This window comes from Neolamprologus multifasciatus, chromosome 19 (assembly GCF_963576455.1).
Source record: "Neolamprologus multifasciatus chromosome 19, fNeoMul1.2, whole genome shotgun sequence".
Taxonomy (NCBI): Eukaryota; Metazoa; Chordata; class Actinopteri; order Cichliformes; family Cichlidae; genus Neolamprologus; species Neolamprologus multifasciatus.
In genome coordinates this window covers 10631971-10650480 of record NC_140457.1, presented here as the reverse complement: position 1 = coordinate 10650480, position 18510 = coordinate 10631971, and the positions used below count along the sequence as shown (strand labels likewise).

Here is an 18510-nt window from a genome sequence, read left to right as displayed (position 1 = left end):
TCCTCAGTATTTCACTTCTAAAGCCTCATTGTGAAAGCCACATCGATATGAAGGAAAAGTTTAATGATATTAAACATTCCCTCACGTGTTTGGTGCAGCTGGATGTTGTGATTAAGTTTTGATAATGAAGACATATTGCCCTGAATGTTATGGGTGTTTTATTTCAGGAGTTGCTCAGGTCCCAAGCTCCGGTCCAGGCCTCACTTCAAGTTCTCCAAGAACTGGGAGAGCAGCTGAAACAGCAGGTGGATACATCAGCAGCGTCTGCTATCCAGTCCGATCACCTTTCTCTCACCCAGCGGCTAGCTGCGGTGGAACAGGCTCTTACTAGACAGCTCACCGCTCTACAGGTAAAAAAAAGATTTATGAAACATACTTTTTCTGTATAGGCAATCAGTTACCAAGCCAGTATTTTGGCCTTCTTCTATACTAGACTGGAGTTCAAGACTATGAAACCTTTAACCATCAACTGGAATCACTGGGGTCCTGGGTAGTTGAAGCTGAAGAGGCTCTGAAGGCACAAGATCCTAATGGCTCTACTGACCTAACGGTCATCCAGGACCGCATGGAGGACCTCAAGGTTTGTTTTACTGTTTTCTTTTTTGAGTTTGGTGAACAAAATTACAGAATATCACGTACTGGTTCGACAGCTGAAATGTTTCTGTAATTTCTGGGCTTTACAGAGGCTCATGTTGAAATTCAGCAGTATGGCACCTGAGTTAGAGCGTCTTAATGAGCTTGGTTACCGGCTCCCTCTTAACGATTCTGAGATTAAGCGCGTGCAGAACCTCAACAGAAGCTGGTCCACCGCCTCAGCACAGACCACAGAGAGATTCAGGTAAGACAAGAAAATTACAAGCCAGTCTGAAAAGGTTTAAAGCCATCCTAATTCAAGATACTCTGTTAAATAACAAGGTTAGATAAATACAATAATGAATGAATGAAGGACTGGCACAAATATCATAAAAAACTGTACAAATGTTCGGTAAAGGCCACTCTCCCTATGTAACTGAGATATAAGATCACCTTTTGTTTGTTTCCTTGCAGCAAGCTTCAGTCATGCCTGCTGCAGCAGCAGACCTTCCTTGAAAAGTGTGAAACATGGATGGAGTTCTTGGTCCAAACAGAAGAGAATCTGGCTGTAGAAATTTCAGGGAACTACCAGAGTTTGATGGAACAGCAGAAAGCCCATGAGGTTAGGGCCCATTTAAAGAAAATGATCCTCAAGCAGTATATTTTAATTTTGTTAACACATAAAACAAATTTAATATTTTTTATCTTACAGTTATTCCAAGCTGAGATGTTCAGTCGGCAGCAGATCCTCCACTCCATCATCAGTGATGGACAGCGAATGTTAGAGCAGGGTCAGGTAGATGACAGGTAAACCTATTCGACTACTCTGTAGATCTTTGTTTACCACCATACTCCACTGCAAGCCTTTCTTTGTCTCCTGTCTTTCTGAAATCACCTACAGAGATGAGTTCAATCTGAAGTTGGCTCTGCTGAGTAACCAGTGGCAGGGCGTAGTGCGACGTGCTCAGCAAAGGCGCGGGATCATTGATGGTCTCATCCGCCAGTGGCAGCGGTATAGAGAAATGGTGGACAAGCTGCGCAAATGGCTCTTGGAAGTGTCCCATCGTACAGAGACACTTCAGGCAGGGAATACAGTTCCTCTGCAACAAGCGCGTACTATGCTGGACGCGGTCCAGGTACATAGTGACAAACCTGACTGTAATACACATTAATACAGCAGTGACAGCAAAGGCTAGCTAACATTAAGAAGCTGTTGCAATGTCATGTTCTTCATGTAATAAACCAATATATTATCTGATAACCTTAAACATGCAACTGCAGTTGTGGGTTGGGCGTTATCTGTGTAAATTAACAGGCTTGTAGCTTGATAAGAATCCTTTCTTCCTTTTTCAGATGAAGGAAAAGGTGCTGCAGCGTCAGCAGGGCAGCTATATCTTGACGGTGGAGGCTGGCAGGCAATTGCTTTTATCAGCTGATAGCCGAGCAGAGGTGACCCTGCAGGCAGAGCTCACTGATGTCCAGGAGCGATGGAAACAAACCAGCATACGGCTGGAACAACAGAAGAAAGAGCTTTCCACTCTGTTAAAGGTAAAAATGACAATATGCTAGCATGTTCTGAATTCCAGGCCACTTCAGAATACCTTGATGGCTCCTATAATTCTTGCATTTGTATGGACAATCTCCATTGTATGTATAAAGTTTTACATTGATTTCCTTATAATACACCAATCTCTTCTAGTTGTAGTTTCAGTGAGGACAGCTTTTCTAGAGCAACTCGTAATTTTGCCTGCATTTGTAATCTGTTGAACGCAGGACTGGGAGAGGAGTGAAAAGGGGATTTGTGGATCACTGGAAAAGCTTCGAGCCTTCAAAAAGCAGCTTTCTCAACCTATTCCCGATCACAATGAGGATCTGCAAGCTGAACAGATCCGCTGCAAGGTAACAACTTGAACATTTTCAAAATTGACTTTTCCTTGTGCATCTAGGTGTAAGACATATATGTAGAGTTATTTAAGTGTATGTTGAGCTGATTTTTTACATTGTTCAGGTGCTTGTTTAGTGTTTTTATAGTGGTACTGTTGTTTTTCCAGGATTTGGAAAATACATTTGACGGCTGGACAGGCGATCTGGCCCATCTGACCTTACTGAGAGAGTCACTTTCTTGTTACATCAGTGCTGAGGACCTTTCTGTCCTACAAGAGCGTATTGAGCTGCTGCATAGACAGTGGGATGAAATCTGCCACCAGGTACATCTCTTGGCACAGTACTATTTTGGATTCTCTGAATATACTTTGTACTATAAGTCTGATTCTCAAAAATTTGTTTATAGCTACATTCTGCATATTACACAATATTTACTGTGTAACAGTTACAAGTCCCAGGAGACAATGTTACTAATGTCAATCTTCACTATACGATACAAAGCATATATTTGTATATGTAGATGTTGCTCAACATCATATATAAATCTATGTCTATATGTTAGAAAAAAATTGGTATTCATAGTATTAGCATTTTTTTAAACGGTTGGAGCAGTAGTTCGATTTTGCTGAATGTGCCATTGTGCAACAATTTTGAGAAAGGAATACACTGAGAGGAACAGTTAGCGTGACAAGTTAATGTAATCAGTCAGTTAAGAAAAGCTGAAACCTCAAGGTGATTTCGTTTTTTCACAGTGGCATCCTGTGTGCAGCGGATAAACTGCACACACAGGAAATACAGCACTCGCTCACTGCGTGATGCAAATGAAAGCGTCTGAGCGGCTTCCTTTAGAGCCTTCTTGATCTTTATTAGCTTTTGTTTTAAATTGCCATGCATTCATTGGCACTTTTTATGTGCTTTGCACAGAGGTGCAGTTAACTTGTCGTGTATTGCTGTTCTTCCACAGCTGTCACTGCGGAGGCAGCAGGTAAGCGAGAAGCTAAATGAGTGGACTGTCTTCAACGAGAAGTATAAGGAGCTCTGCGAGTGGCTCACTAACATGGAGAGCAAGGTGTCCCAGAATGGAGACGTCAGCATTGAGGAAATGATCGAGAAGCTTCGCAAGGTTTGCGCACACCTCAGATATTTACAAAGTTTGACAGTGTTATTTAATTGTTGTATTTCAGTTACGTTGTGTTTTTCCTACTCTGCTTCTTTTACAAGTGCAGTTTTTTCAAATTTCCTGTTTGCATTGCGTTGTATGCCAGGACTACCAGGAGGAGATCACAGTAGCAGAGGAGAACAAGCTACATTTGCACCAGCTGGGAGAGCGCCTGGCCAGGGCCAGTCACCAGAGCAAAGCCACTGAAATCGAACAAAAACTCAACAAAGTCAGTGACCGCTGGCAGCATCTCCTCAATCTCATTGGAGCGCGGTGAGCAGACGTGCAGTCACAGCTGTGCAGCTGTGTTTTTATCCCATGCTGGGTTGTTTGTAACTTATCTGTTAAATTATTTTAACAGAGTAAAGAAGCTGAGAGAAACTCTAGTGGCTGTGCAGCAGCTAGATAAAAACATGAGCAGCCTGCGCTCTTGGCTCGCACACATCGAAACAGAGCTGTCCAAACCTATCGCCTATGACTCCTGTGATGCCCAAGAGATTCAGAGGAAGCTCGATCTGCAGCAGGTGACATAATATACTGAACAGGACCTAAAATACATATGTGCAGCTTGCCAGGAATCATTCAGTCTGTGTCAAATGCAAGCTCTTTAATAGCAGACAGGCAACAGGGCTTTGTAATCATTTAGCTGAAATTTCTAAAAACTTTCACATTTTTGTAATCATGTAATGAAAATGTAACTATTAGTATCAATTCTATGCAAACAGGTTTTGTGATATAATACACTAGTAAAAGTTATTGTTGTACAGTTTGTAACCACTTTCAAAAAGTCATTCTCTAACCTTCTGTCAAGCTTCTTCCTTCTCCTTCTGTTTCTCATCTTATTACTTGCTGTGTCACTCTTTTCTTGCCCGTTAGGAGCTTCAGCGTGACATAGAGAAGCACAGTACAGGAGTGGCGTCTGTGCTGAATCTATGTGAGGTGCTTCTGCATGACTGTGACGCCTGCGCCACCGATGCAGAGTGCGACTCCATCCAGCAGGCAACGCGGAGCCTTGATCGCCGCTGGAGGAGCATCTGTGCCTTGTCTATGGAGAGGAGATTAAAGTAAGACGTTACACACTAGACGAAAGCATCAAATGCATACGTTATTATGGATAACAGGTAACTGTTATAACTGTTTCCTGAAATTATTCCCTCTGTTAGGATTGAGGAGACATGGCGTTTATGGCAAAAGTTCCTGGATGACTTTGCACGTTTTGAGGAGTGGCTGGCCACTTCAGAAAATACAGCTGCTCTACCCAACTCCTCTGGTGTGCTGTATACTGTAGCCAAGGAGGAGCTAAAGAAATTTGAGGTATTGCAGAATTATTTTGTGTAAACTGTACAAGTGATCAAACTACCTACTGTTTTCACCTAGTAGGACAGCATTAAATAAGAAAATTCTATCTCTCAAATGCAAACATGTAAACTAAACACGAAGCTAAAAGACTTCTTGAGAAAATGTATGAATGTGTTTTTGTAGGCCTTCCAGAGACAGGTTCACGAGAGTCTGACTCAGTTGGAGTTAATCAATAAGCAATACCGCCGCCTGGCCAGAGAAAACCGCACTGACTCTTCCTGCCGGCTGAAGGAGATGGCACATGATGCCAACCAGCGATGGGACAACCTGCAGAAGAGGGTGGCATCCATCCTCCGCAGGCTTAAGGTACAGTTGTTCTACTAGTACTTATATATTATTTCCATTTCATTTTTGTACATTTTAATTTAAATTTCTGTCATGCATTTCTGGATTCATTTCTTTTCATCTAACTTTTCTGTGACTGCTTATTATTCACTAATAAAGCCCGAACAAAGTTTTGTTTCATTTGCATGATGTGAAAGCATAGACTCTAACACCAGTGTCCCTCTTTACATGTGCAGCACTTTATTAGTCAGAGAGAGGAGTTTGAGACAGCCAGAGATGGCATTTTGGTTTGGCTGACAGAGATGGACCTTCAGCTGACCAACATCGAGCACTTCTCTGAATGTGACATTCAGGCCAAGATCAAACAACTCAGGGTAAGCCTGTCATGATATTTCAGACCAAGAAAATCCACTGTGCATTTTTCAAACACTGCTTTCTACTGACTCTTACATATGTTAATTTTATCTTCATTTCTAGAGTCAGTTTGCACTTGTGAAGAGCAGCTAAACGGATATTTCATGATTAATATGAGATACACATCACACACAACTCTGTGTTTAGCTTTAACAGCATGTCTCTCTCCGGCTTCACAGTCATTCCAGCAGGAGATTTCTCTAACAACAGCCAAGATTGAGCACATCTTCCACCAGGGGGAGGCGCTGATAGAGAAGAGTGAGCCTCTGGATGCTGCTGTCATCGAGGAAGAGCTGGAGGAGCTGCAGCGCTACTGTCAGGAGGTGTTTGGTCGAGTGGAGCGCTACTACAAGAAACTCATTCGCCTTCCTGTAAGACCTCAAAATTGAGAGAATCTGACAGATCTGTGGCTTGGGTCCAAATGTAATCTTTCCCATACTAAAGTCCTTTATCTTTAGCTTGCAGATGATGACACTGAAGTGTCATTGTCCGATCGTGAGCTGGAGCTAGATGAGCATTGTGATTTGTCCAGTCTGCCGTGGAGTGAACGTTTGGGGGATGGCTTCCTGTCGCCTCTGCCGTCCTCCGGTCGTTCAGCTTCCTTGGCTGCCCAGCTCCGGACTGAGCGCTCGGGGAGAGACACCCCAGCAAGCGTGGACTCCATTCCCCTGGAATGGGACCACGACTACGACCTGAGCCGTGGGCTTGAGAGTGCAAGCAGGGCTCTCAGAGAGCAGCAGAGTGAAGAGGGAGACTTCCTTCAGCGCCCTGCCTCAGGCTTGTCAGGTAGGTTCCCATACCAGTGCAAAACTATGCTTGAAATTTAAGAGATTTTTCAGAATAATAACTTTTCTTTATCACTGTTAGCTGTTAAAAAAAAAGTTAGAATCTTAAACGATTGTGCCTCTGTATCTTTTGAGAAGTCCAAAAAATGACATCAAAAGTTCCCCTAGGGGACAGAAAAGGAATAATCACAGAAAAACACATACAAGAAAGTTAGTGAAGGGTTTATCTGTGACTGATTACATTATGGCAAGTATTTTCTTGGTGCCGTTGAATACCAGGATAATCAGTTCACTGAGTCAGTCTGAAGCCCACTGCTAAATGTGTGTACTGTATAATGTTTCTTCCAGATGTAGTGATCCCAGAGAGCCCTGAGGCCTTTGTTAAACTAACAGAACAAACACTGAGGTCTTCCACTGGTAGGCAACAGCAGACCCCAGCATGCCACATGTGTTTGGGGCCAGAAATAACAGACACACTCTGAGTGATGAAACACTAGTAGTCTGTTCACCAGCTTGGAATTTGATTTGTGTTCATTTCTTCTCTTAAACACACTTTGGGCACAAATGGCAACACTTTCTAACCCTGGGGAATAGGGTCAATTCCATTTTTATTCCTTCTATTCACTTGTTCTGCTTTGGGCTCTAATTCAGCAGAACAGAAATGGAATTCAGCCTAACCCTTCTTTCTAACTAGCTTTACTCATTTTTTTAACTTGACTTGTTCTTTGTAGCTAACCTGTTTGGATTTGTTGATTTGCATGTTTTTTTTTCTTTCTTTGAAAGAAATGTATTGATTCTTATAGAAGGGACTGCAGATTTGTTTAGACGTCTCACGCAAAGGCAAATCACATAAAAAACACGGGGTTTAAACGTATTATTTCAAATCAGGGATGCAGCTCCCGATGCAAAGGGCCACAAAGGGAGTGCTGTGATTTGTGACAAAAAGCCAGAACAAACAATCTGCATTCCTGTCTACTTCTCATTTTTCGCTCTCCACATTTTATTTTTCTTAAATCAGGGGGGCTTACCTTCTTTTCTGATGTTAAACATGTTTCATAAATATATTATGGAAATATAATCAGCTAATATTGTGTTAACAGGGGAGGTTGCTGCTGCAGACTCTCATATTCACCCTCTGGATGTCAGCCGTTTCCACCTGCAACAAACGGACAGCAGCCGCAGCCGCACTTCTGCAAGCGCAGAAACGGACTCCTCATACATGGGATATGTATGTGTTACTCATATTACGCTTAGAGCTCAGAACAATCTATTCTTTAAAGCTTTTCTGCTCTGGACTGTACATTTAATTGCAATTAATTCTGCTTTGTTTATTTGAATGCTGCTGTTGTTTATTTTTGCTCATATTTTTTTAATAATCTATTTTCTCCTCGCAGAACTCACTTGGTTCTTCAGTTTAACAATATTTTTTCCAATTTTGAAATAGTCAGTACAATCCTATTACACTGCCTGCAATAACCAGTCTTTTAACTGCTCTGTAGCTGCGACTGATGGGCGAGTGTCGTGGAAGTATTGACACAGTGAGGAGGATGGGCTCTGAGCTGAAGGAGGAAGAGGATACGGTGTCTGGACTGGCAGATCCCAGCAGCTCAGAGTCCCAGACTTCAGGTAATACCTATAACTACCCCCCATCTTAAATAAGCATTTATGTTAATTTATGCTTGTTAAAGAAAAAAATGTGAATTATCCATTGGGCTACAGTGCTGGTAAATTCAGTTAACATAATCTTTTTGGTCTCACGTCCGTCAATCTAGGAGTGATTGAGCGCTGGGAGCTCCTGCAGGCTCAGGACCTCAGCAAGGAGATGAGAACAAAGCAGAACGAGCAGCAGTGGCAGCAGCTGAACTCTGACCTGAACAAAATCTTGACTTGGCTGGGAGAGACAGAGGAAGAGCTGGAGCAGCAGCGTAGACTGGAGCTCGGCACGGACATCCAGACGATTGAGCTGCGTATCAAAAAGCTCAAGGTACAGGTTTTTTTAGTAGTAAAGTCCCTATTTTTAACTTTTTTATTACTCTGCTTGTTATTTTCTTACTTGAATGCTTATAAATATATACCTCACAGTCTTTATTCCTGCTGTTTCCTTGTTTTGTCATCAAATTGGGAATTTTTTGCATTACTTGTACGTCACCATGGACATGCGTGTTTGTCTACAGGAGCTGCAGAAGGCGTATGACAAGCGCAAAGCTATAGTGCTTTCCATCAACTTGTGCAGTGCGGAGTTTCTGCATTCGGAGACAGACGAGTCCCGAGAGCTGCAAGGCAAACTGAAAGACATGAACAACCACTGGGATAAACTCGGCAGCGCGCTGGAGGAATGGAGGTCTTCGTTACAGGAAGCTCTGATGCAGTGTCAAGTGAGTGCTGATCAAGTCGGACTGTTTGAACAGATCGACTTGCTCATGAGTATGAATATCCTTCTATGATATGCTAGTTGGGTCTTCACCTTCCCAAATTTCATCTGATCAATAGGAATTTCATGAGATGAGTCACGGTCTGCTGCTCTGGTTGGAAAACATCGATCGCAGGAGGAATGAGGTGGTTCCCATTGATCCCATCCAGGACACTGATACTCTCCATGAGCATCACAAAACACTCACGGTACCAAACTGTCACACTCTTAAACTTAAGTGCGTCTTTCCGTGTTACTTCCATAAATCCACTCTGTAAAAGGTTTCTTTTTTGAATGTATGGCTTAAATTTTCTCTCCAGCAAATCCGCCAGGAGCTGCTAGACTCACAGCTTAAAGTTGCTTCACTACAAGACATGTCCCTCCAGTTGCTGGTCAACTCGCAGGGCAGTGATTGCTTGGAGGCTAAGGAGAAGGTTCACGTCATAGGAAACCGCCTAAAACTCCTGCTAAAGGAAGTAACCCGAGACCTCAGAGAGCTGGCCAAGATTCTGGACATCACAAGCAGTCAACAGGTAGAGTCTCAGTCACTTGTGTACCTATCATGTGTTACCTGAACACCTCTTTACTTTTATATTCACCTGCATTTAAAAGGTCAAAAAGCATTTGACAGAAACATTTTCAATTTCTTCCATCATCAGATTGTTTTAAAACAGAATTTTCAAGTTTAAAGCGGTTTTTGTAAAAATAAAATAAAATAAAATGAATACATTTGGCTATAATCTCAAAAAAAAAGCTCAAAAAAGAAAGAACTGTGAAACGCAGACAGGCCGAAAATTCACAGGTTCATCTCCAGTGATACTTCATTAGTCACAAATGTGTTATTCACACCATTAATGTACAATATTAGCAAAGGTGGGGAGTAAACTTGTGATGGTGCAATTTGCCAGAATCCTGTAAGTGTGTAATCATTTTACATTTTTAGTTATAGCTCTCACGTGGAGCATATTTTTGCACTGAATAAAAAATACCCTATTTACAAATAAACGATTGTTTCAGCACAGGATACACTTAATTTTACTTGAGTGTATTATATTGTTTGGCTGTGTCCTTCAGTTAGATTAGAAGTACTAATCACCTGCCAACCACTCTGTGTAGTCTGTGGCCACATTTAAAAGGGGTCACTATTTGCTTAACTCTCACCTGCTTTGTCTCTCTTTGTATCTGTGATTGTTTCCAACATCAGGATCTTTCCTCTTGGTCGTCTGCTGATGAGCTGGACACGTCTGGCTCCCTCAGTCCTGTATCAGGAAGGAGTACTCCCAGTCACAGACGATCGGTAATGTTTATCCCTACCTGTACATGCTGCTATATGAGAACCAGGTGTTTGGAAACCCCTAAGACACATAGAGTAAATGCCCCAAATGCCCCAGTGAAGGCCAGATTCACCCCTGTCATTCCAAGATCTCTCCTCATGCTCTTCAAATCTTTCTCCACCTCCACAACCAGCGTTACGCTCCCTCCCTCTGGATTTTGAACTTTTTTCCAGCCTTTTACTCTTCTTGCATGTTGTCAATCTCCAGACAGTCTGCTGAGATTTCCTCCTTTCTAACTTTTCTACTTCTTCCTTCCTTTTCTTGGCAGGCTTTTTAGCTCTGCCCAGTTTGTTTCTTTTTCTCTTCCAGTATTTCTGAAACCCTTTTCTTTTTCTCAGACTTCCCTTAAATTTCTTCTCACTGTAGATACGTTTCGATCCTCGTAGTATTATAGCTAGGATGACTGGCTATTGTGCAACTGTTTCATTTCAAGTGTAGCATAAAACATGTTGTTGGTTTAATGAGCAAGCATGGCATCAACAACAGCAATGAGAAAGCATTATTTTCTCATTATTCAACTGTACATCAGTCCAAATAAGCATGTCCCTGCTTATACTATGTGTATGTTACTAAATGTCCTTGTTCCAAGATTCATGCATCACATTGCATAATTGTAGCAGTCCCTTTATTGCACTCCCAAGCTGAAGCAATTCAAAGAAGTTGTGCAATGTGAAGAGCCAGATTCCTTATTATAACAGGTTACAAAATCAGTCACTTTCACGTATGATTTTGTTGCTGCTCTTCTTTCATTTTGGGTTTTCTTTTCATCAATAGCTTTGTCTTGATTTGCCTGGACTTAAACATACTTTCTTTCTTTTACCTCCCCCCCCTGTTCATTGCAAACAGCAACGGGGCAAATGTAGTCTGTCACAGCCTGGACCCTCTGTGAGCAGTCCACACCACAGGTACCTTTCTGTTGGTTTCTAGCACACCCAGAAGATAATGGAACTCAGCAGCCCATGATGCACTTGGAGATCAGTTGATTTCAGCTTTGAAATGAAACACTTAAGGAACAAATATTCAGAATTTCAGCTTTTAATGCTCGTGCCAGAGTAGCAGCTCATGATAATGAATTCCATCATCTTCTGTAAGTCTAGATGCTCTGTGTAGGCTAGGCGATCAGGTGAGTGGTAGCCCACGCATCCGAGACAGGAGTTTCACAAGGAAAGGTGCAAGGCCTCCTCTCTGCCAATGTCCTTGGCTGCTTAATATTGCTAACCAGAGGGCGTTTCTTATGAATAACACAAATATTTCTCTATATCTAACTTCCTCGCTGATGCTGAGCGCACACACACACACCCTTTTGCTCTCAAATTGCCGAGCCAGTAAATGTCTGCAATGAACAATGCAAAGACCGCTCTCTTCCTCTCTTGCGCTGATTCTCTCTCTTGTGTGTTACATTTCTTCTCCCTCTGCTGCTGCTATCTCACTGAGTATCCACCATCTCCCCCCCTCAGTCTGTCATCTGTGAGTCTTGCCTCTCAGGTCTCCATTTGGGAAATGGTAAAGGGGCACTTTCGGTAAAAACACAGGGCAGCTCGAGTCACTTTGTTCATGCATTCTGGGATTGAGGGAAAAATACATTTAGAGAGCAAAGCAGCCTTGATTTTTCTTAATTTAAATACATTCTGAATACTTTATTTTTTACAATACATACATATGTAAACCCCTATATTACTGCTTTCAACTGACCATGTCTTCTAACTTTTTGAGGCTATAAGAAGACAGTTTTACTGAGGGTGATGGTGACAGAAAAATGACACATTACTACTCATAGTATGACATTTTGTGAATTTGCTTATTTCCTTATGTTTCTTTTTTGGACGTGGAAGCAGTTGGAAACAGCCAGCGTGTCTGGCTCTTTCCTCCTCCTCCCAGTGTCCATGATAAACTAGGCTCTCTCCCAGCTTCATCTTAACATCTTAATTCACAAAGGGATTTCAGTCATCTCATCTAACTCTAAATCTACAAAGTAAACTGGATTTCCCAAACTGTTGATTTAAGAAAACACAGCTAACTACCAGGGTCAAAGATGCTGTTTCTAATTGCCGTGCTCTTCCCGCCTCTGTTTGCTTTGCATTTTTTAACAGGACACAAACTTTCAAAGACTCCATCGTTATATGAATAAAAAGAGTATTCTCAAATTCAGCTGTTACTTGCAGCATGCCGTTTGCCTTTTACTCTAACGCCTTTTGCAAAGAAATGCAAGCTCTCGTATTAAATGTCTTTGTCTGGCACAGGATTGCAGAATGTATGCCGTGAAAACTGTTTTGTGACCGTATTCGTACTTGTGTTTATCCACCCCAGTCTCAGTCAGCATGTAGATCACAATGTTAAACATTGTCTAACATTGCTTTACCCTGTGTTGGCAATGTCTTTCAAACACAGCATGGTGCTTACATCCACTGTCGCTGGACTGAGATCTTATTTGGATTGAAACTATGCAGACAACATTAAAACAGTTAAGAGTGGGGAGAGAAGGATATTAAATTAGGATAATTTTTCAAGGGAAGTTTTTTTTATTGGATTAGACTAATTTAATTTGTTTGTAATTTTTACTATTTCTGTAGCAAAGAGAAGCAGTTTTGTACGTGTAAGATTGGTTTATTATATTGCTGTGGAAGTACAACCGTGTTTCCAACAAAGACGGGAGTATGTGCAAAATGTAAATAAAATAAAAATGCAATGATCATTTAAACTCAATTATATTTAATATAAAGAAATCAAATGATGAAATGCATGTAATTTGATTTTTAAAATTCAGTTCTATGTTTTTATATATGTTCAGTCAATTTTGAAAGCAGCCTCGTGTTTCAAATTGGTGGTGCAGGGCATGTTTATAATTGTGATCAAGAGTTTTTAGTGGGTATCCAAACTCTCTCTACTACAGAGACTGTGGTTTTGCTCAAATAAACTAGGCTAGCTGATATCTAGATGGCAGCATGTGTTGCTTCAAAACCTGCATTTATCTTTTTTCATTTATCCTGTATCTTTCTTCACAGATGGTCAAGTTATAAAAGCTACATCTACTGTTATTATCATATAATACATGTTGGCTCATGTTCTCTTTATGCCAAAGGACCAACTATCCATCCTTTCCATGAAGAAATTCAGACTTTGATTGGTTAGACTATAGTATAAGTTACAATTTAAAGAACTCTGTTCCAGCATGTTACATGTTTTGTATGTAAGCTTGTTTCTGTCACTGAAAAAACTCATTTTAAAGTCAAAATTTCGGGTTAGTGTCTGAAGATTTCGACTGATTAACTCAAGCTTGAAATTAAGAAAAGTAACTGGAAATTTAGACATAGTTCTGCCAATTCTTTTAATTAATTAAAAAAAAAAAACTTTAATTGATAATTAATTTAGGTTGGGTTTAAATGATTTAAAATCCATTGCATTCTGCTTTTATATACATTCAGGCCACAGTCTTTTTGGAAACACATTTGCAGTAGTGCAGATGAGAAGGAGATTTTAAAAGTCTATAATCCATAGTTGTGTTTGACTAATTCTGTTTTTGCTGGGCTGTGAATGCTTGTGTGTGTGTGAGCAGGCCTCACAGCGACGCTGGATCCGCTTCCTTCCCTTCTGACTCGGAGACACGATCATCTCGTAGGTCCTCGTTTCTGTGGCGCGTCTTCTGGGTCGCACTGCCTCTCCAGCTCTTCCTGCTCCTGTTAGTGGTTTTTGCCTTTCTGCTGCCAATGTCTGAGGAGGACTACTGTGCTCAGTCCAACAACTTTGCTCATTCCTTCTACCCGATGCTGAGCTACACCAACGGACCGCCTCCAGTGTAGATGGACGTAAAAACCACTTATGTTTAGTATTCTTGAGCCAGAATGACCTTAGTGGGATTCACGTTGATATCCTTGAAACGGTTAATCACATTGGGAGCAAAAACAAATCCTGCTCGTCCATTTTTACTGCAGAATAACAGCTGCCATCTACAGTTAATATCTTTGTGTGTAGCACATAGGATCAAGCATCTCACTATGTTACTCTGTGTAATGCTGTGTCAGTTAATTTGCATTTTTGGTGTAACGGATCTGGAGGTTTCTGCCCACAGTGGACATCTGCTGGATAAACGACGTGTCGACTCAGTGGTGTAAACATGACGTAACTTCTCTCAAGCCGATAGCACCAAAGTTAAACGCTGAAATATAGCCTGTGAATTTGCTTGTAACTAAAAGTTTGTAAACAGCAAAAACATTTAATATATCTTACATTGCAATTATTTTTTTACCTGTATTTTGGCATGCAGTTTTAATCTTTGCTTTTACTTACTTACATCCATCGTTGTGTCTGTGGTAATCGGTCCATTTTTAACTTGAACCACATGGATTCATGCAAGAGTCATTTAAGCCAAGTCAAGTGAATTTAATATCCAAGTCAGACGCAACGCAGGAGTTTAACCTTTAACAGTCATCCATGGTCTTTATACATTCTGCTGTTTTATTTTTTCAAGATATGAAATATGTCTTTAAGATTGAGAAATATGACCAATAGAATTATTGCATATTTTGTAAGACTGTGAGTTCAGTATCAAATGTATAACAGTCGAGAGTTATTTAACATATGTATATAATGCAAAATGAAATAATATGAGAAATGTATGTATATGCGACTCTCAAAAACAATGAATGCCAAACCTTCATTCTAAAAGTTGTCATTTTATTTGTGAGTTAGCATTTTTAATATTTCACCCTTTGTGCATCATACTTATATTGATCTTCCCATGAAAACACAAATATAAAAGAAAACTTTTAAATTGTTATTTTGTGTTTCAAAAGTAATTAATATCTCCACTATTTCTCAACATTTCAACTTATTTTTGGTATGAATGGAGTGAATAGATTTTAAGTTTCGTGAGATCTGCAGGTGGTAACATCCAGGTTGGAGCCATCGGATAGTTCTTGGACTTGTTGCAGGTGAGGTCTCTGGTGAGTAGAGCAGTGCTGGGGTATGTTAACATGATGATGAAGGTGGTGACGGTGACAATGGCCATGAAGAAGGGTTTCAAGTAATTTGATGATTTCATAATTTGGAAGAGCCAACGCTGTGGCATCCAGGCCCAACGTTTGAGAAACCAGCATGCGGAAATCCACCAACTGAAAAAAGAAACTTACCTGGTTCAAAAGTTTTCAGAAATCTTGTGACCTTTCTTTTATTTATATTAACAAACAACATTAAATGAGCTCTATGACCGCTAACAAACATCTGCTGTGCAAGGTCATGAGATGTGGATGAAAGCATGGTAAACAAGTTTTCCTATTTGTCGTTTGACTCTTACCTCTCTCTGCCTCTCAGACAGCTGAGCCAGGCTCTGTCTGAGGGTAAGGAGTTCCTGTAAGTCGTCTCTTGTCTTCTTCTCTTGGCTTTGCAGGTCTGAGCTAACTGCGCTCAGCTTTTTCTCCACCTTTGCCTTCTCATCCACCACCAGATCCAGCTTCTTTTTCTGCTCCTGCATGGTCTGAGTCTGTTGCGCGACTTTCAGCTTGGCATTTTAGGCACAGCAGAGACTCGAGTGAGCGTCGGGTTTTAGTGAAACAAGAGTGACTTTATTTAATTATGTCAAATTATTAATCTAAGATACTCTGATACTTTGAAAGCATGCATTGATTGCATATGCATATGATTCAATGACCCACCAACCTATGCCCCAAAATTAACACAAATACACAAAACATTATGAAGTGAAAATCCCTCTGGAGTGAATATGGGCCCAAACCCTTCTCCCCTCTACCTTGAGCTCGCTGGTATGGGAGAGCTGGGCCTTGAGCTCAGTGTTGGAAAGCTTGGTTGCTTTCAGTTCACTTTGAAGACGCTCCAGTTTTTTCTGCAGCCTCGCAGCCTGTAGTTGTGCATCATTTTGTTCCGCAGCCAATGCTGATTGGGTCCTCTTCTCCTCCTCCAGCTCTGAAACCTTTTTCCTCAGTAGTTGGATGTGGAGTCCTTTGCTCTCTATTTGTTCCTTCTGTGATTTCAACTACAGGGAATGGGAATATTTTAAATCAACTGTATACATTTTCTTAAGCTGCATTTGTGCATTTAGAGGTAAATTATCTGCTTGTTCAGCACCACTCTCCACTTGTATAAACATGTGAATGATAAAAACAAACAAAAAAACTACCTTCCGTTGTAAGCTGTAAGTCAGACTTTTACTCTCAACTAAAGCAGTTCCCTCTTGTCTAACAAGTTGTTCGGCACGTGACAGAATGAATTTTAGCTTCATTTCGAAGTCAAGATCAATGTCAAAGTCCTCAACCTTCATCGTCTTGGACAGCTGTTCCAAGAATTCCTCATACTGTTAAAAAAAGAGACAAATCATAGGAATGTGTCGCTATACCAACCTGTATCTGTAACTTATATGCTTAGTCACATGACTTTTCTCACATCCTGTTTGCTGTGTTGCAATCGGTCACGATGCATGTCTGCTGTCAGCAATTCGGCCTCCAGACATTGCAGTCTTCCCCTCAGGTCTTGGACTTGCTGCTCTGCAAGCTGAGCCCTCTGTTGTGCACTGTGATGAAGCTCTGTCTGCTCACTCAGCTTTTCAGAAACACAACGCAGCCTCATTTCCACCTCTGGCAAGCTCTGAAAGACCAGCATAGTGAAAATGTGTGGTAACATAAACTATTGTGTGCATACTCCTTTTTATCTTACAGCTGGACTAAGTCCTTGACAGATGGAACAGGAAGAGTTAACATAAAGATAAGAAGATATAAGAAGTAACTGCATCAATTGCTGTGCTTTGGAACTTATTTTTCTACTTTACAGAGTTATCAGGTTGATGTAGTTATTAGTCTGCAAATTAAAATAAAAAAAATATTTAGCTGTATTGCAAGTATTGAGATTAAAGTGCTACCTGCATGCTTATTGGTAAAAAAAAAAAATCAACCGGTATGTTTCATTTTATACAAGTAACTGATCATTCATGATATATAGCGATTAACAAAAAGTAATCCTAATAACTAAAATACAATGTGATTTATAATTGTCAGCAAATGTGTTGTTTGGCTGGAGCCACATTTGTACCTTGGAGAACAAATTTAGCTTTAAAGCAGCTTTTAAGCATTTTTTGTTGGAAATCCCAACGTTCCTCACCTTATTGCAGAGGTTATCCAGTGTCTGTAGAACATCTCTCTCCGTGGGCAGGATGACGTCCTCACACTTCTTCTCCAGGAGGCCGACCAACTTTTCCAAGAATGCCTGCAGCTTGCCCTCAGCTTCTTGGGTCCTTCTTTCAAGCTCCTCCACCTGGTTCTCCAGACAGCGTGACTCTCGCCTGGCTGCCTCTATCACTCTCTTACTGGCCTCAAGTCTTTCAGTTAGGGTCTGCTTCTCCATCTCGACACTTCTTCTCCCAACAGCCAGACCATCAAGCTCCTAAATGACATACAAACACCACAACAATAGGGCAATTTTAGCAGTTACTCCTAAAGTAATAAAATCTTTAAATTAACAATTTCATACAGAAATCAGTACTTTTTACACAACGCTACTAAATCCTTTAGTTCGTGGGTTAAGCCGTTGAGACATCTGAAATCTTGTACTGTAAAGTAACTACTCTTTTAAGTTGTGTATATACCACTTTGAGTGAATCAAGTGCTGCTACACTGCTTGCAGCCTTCCTCCTCTCTTGGTCCAGCTCTGCCACCAGCCTCAGTACCGTCTCTCTGCTGCCTTTGCACTCCACCTCACTGGACTTCACGCTCTCTTCTAAAACAGCAATCCTCATCTTCAGCCTCTCCTTCTCATTGCACTGTTAATTACAGAGGTTGAAGAAAGGTACTAAATAGTTATTACATGCTTTTTTTTTAAATCTATTTTTAAAAGTTGACAACATAGGAATCAATTTAGTTTTTTCCTCCACTATGACTGAATTCAGTAGACATTTAAAATATTTTAAGGCCTACCTCGTTAGAGTTTTCCATAACTCCAAATAAGAGAGGTGAGAAGTGAACTTTAAGTAGATGTTGCCTCTGTTTTAAGAAGTCTCCTGGCAACAGCAAAACACAGGCTCAGTCAGAAGGGGACGCTGTAGCTGAGCCTGTCAGGCATCGTCAGGCATCATCTCGTTTATCAAATTGGTGGAATTTTATTTTATTTTATTTTATTTTATTTTATTTTATTTTATTTTATTTTAGTTTAGTTTAGAAAAATTAATTTCTTAATTAATACAGTAACATAAAAAAATCCAAAGTCACGCTGAATGGGCAACAATGTGAAGGTCATTACATTAGCGTCACATTAGCCCTGAGCTTAGACTGTCAGGTAGCCCTTCTGCTCAATCCCAGTATGAGCTTC

General features: G+C 40.8%; 2 protein-coding genes across 8 annotated transcripts in view; one reads left to right on the top strand and one right to left on the bottom strand.

Annotated features, from left to right (window-relative positions):
- syne1b (spectrin repeat containing, nuclear envelope 1b) overlaps nucleotides 1-14865 on the top strand; it is a 46535-nt gene extending 31670 nt beyond the window's left edge. For 3 of the 6 annotated variants that reach the window (XM_085142398.1, XM_085142397.1, XM_085142393.1), the window contains 28 exons: nucleotides 168-350; nucleotides 434-580; nucleotides 684-838; nucleotides 1048-1195; nucleotides 1286-1380; nucleotides 1475-1709; nucleotides 1927-2121; nucleotides 2347-2472; nucleotides 2625-2780; nucleotides 3422-3580; nucleotides 3723-3889; nucleotides 3978-4140; nucleotides 4493-4680; nucleotides 4780-4930; nucleotides 5099-5281; nucleotides 5497-5634; nucleotides 5854-6045; nucleotides 6133-6460; nucleotides 6808-6876; nucleotides 7560-7687; nucleotides 7959-8085; nucleotides 8232-8443; nucleotides 8634-8834; nucleotides 8950-9078; nucleotides 9190-9402; nucleotides 10074-10166; nucleotides 11050-11108; nucleotides 13757-14865. In XM_085142398.1, the coding sequence (XP_084998524.1) occupies nucleotides 168-350; nucleotides 434-580; nucleotides 684-838; nucleotides 1048-1195; nucleotides 1286-1380; nucleotides 1475-1709; nucleotides 1927-2121; nucleotides 2347-2472; nucleotides 2625-2780; nucleotides 3422-3580; nucleotides 3723-3889; nucleotides 3978-4140; nucleotides 4493-4680; nucleotides 4780-4930; nucleotides 5099-5281; nucleotides 5497-5634; nucleotides 5854-6045; nucleotides 6133-6460; nucleotides 6808-6876; nucleotides 7560-7687; nucleotides 7959-8085; nucleotides 8232-8443; nucleotides 8634-8834; nucleotides 8950-9078; nucleotides 9190-9402; nucleotides 10074-10166; nucleotides 11050-11108; nucleotides 13757-14000 (4584 nt within the window). In that variant the 3' untranslated portion in view covers nucleotides 14001-14865. The remainder of the gene's footprint in view (nucleotides 1-167; nucleotides 351-433; nucleotides 581-683; nucleotides 839-1047; nucleotides 1196-1285; nucleotides 1381-1474; nucleotides 1710-1926; nucleotides 2122-2346; nucleotides 2473-2624; nucleotides 2781-3421; nucleotides 3581-3722; nucleotides 3890-3977; nucleotides 4141-4492; nucleotides 4681-4779; nucleotides 4931-5098; nucleotides 5282-5496; nucleotides 5635-5853; nucleotides 6046-6132; nucleotides 6461-6807; nucleotides 6877-7559; nucleotides 7688-7958; nucleotides 8086-8231; nucleotides 8444-8633; nucleotides 8835-8949; nucleotides 9079-9189; nucleotides 9403-10073; nucleotides 10167-11049; nucleotides 11109-13756) is intronic. The other 3 variants (XM_085142394.1, XM_085142395.1, XM_085142396.1) reach the window with 3 other exon arrangements.
- Nucleotides 14866-15298: 433 nt separating this feature from the next.
- ccdc170 (coiled-coil domain containing 170) lies at nucleotides 15299-18373 on the bottom strand. 2 transcript variants are annotated; one of them, XM_085142413.1, is made up of 7 exons: nucleotides 18120-18373; nucleotides 17792-17965; nucleotides 17308-17589; nucleotides 16597-16797; nucleotides 16334-16507; nucleotides 15947-16189; nucleotides 15299-15697 (listed from the first exon to the last, which is right to left on the bottom strand). In XM_085142413.1, exons 1-7 carry the CDS (start codon nucleotides 18135-18137, stop codon nucleotides 15434-15436), a joined length of 1356 nt encoding a protein of 451 aa, XP_084998539.1. In that variant the 5' UTR covers nucleotides 18138-18373; the 3' UTR covers nucleotides 15299-15433. The 2 variants fall into 2 exon arrangements, with proteins under 2 accessions (XP_084998539.1, XP_084998540.1); XM_085142414.1 differs by having other exon boundaries at nucleotides 15666-16189.
- Between the last annotated feature and the right edge of the window lie 137 nt (nucleotides 18374-18510).

What these genes read in the sequence shown, in the direction of transcription:
- ccdc170 (XM_085142413.1), bottom strand. An exon ending in CTTACAGCTTACAACGGAAG is followed by an intron (nt 16,190 to 16,333) that starts GTAGTTTTTTTG and finishes CATTCCCTGTAG; the next exon opens with TTGAAATCACAGAAGGAACA. An exon ending in CCCATACCAGCGAGCTCAAG is followed by an intron (nt 15,698 to 15,946) that starts GTAGAGGGGAGA and finishes TAAAATGCCAAG; the next exon opens with CTGAAAGTCGCGCAACAGAC.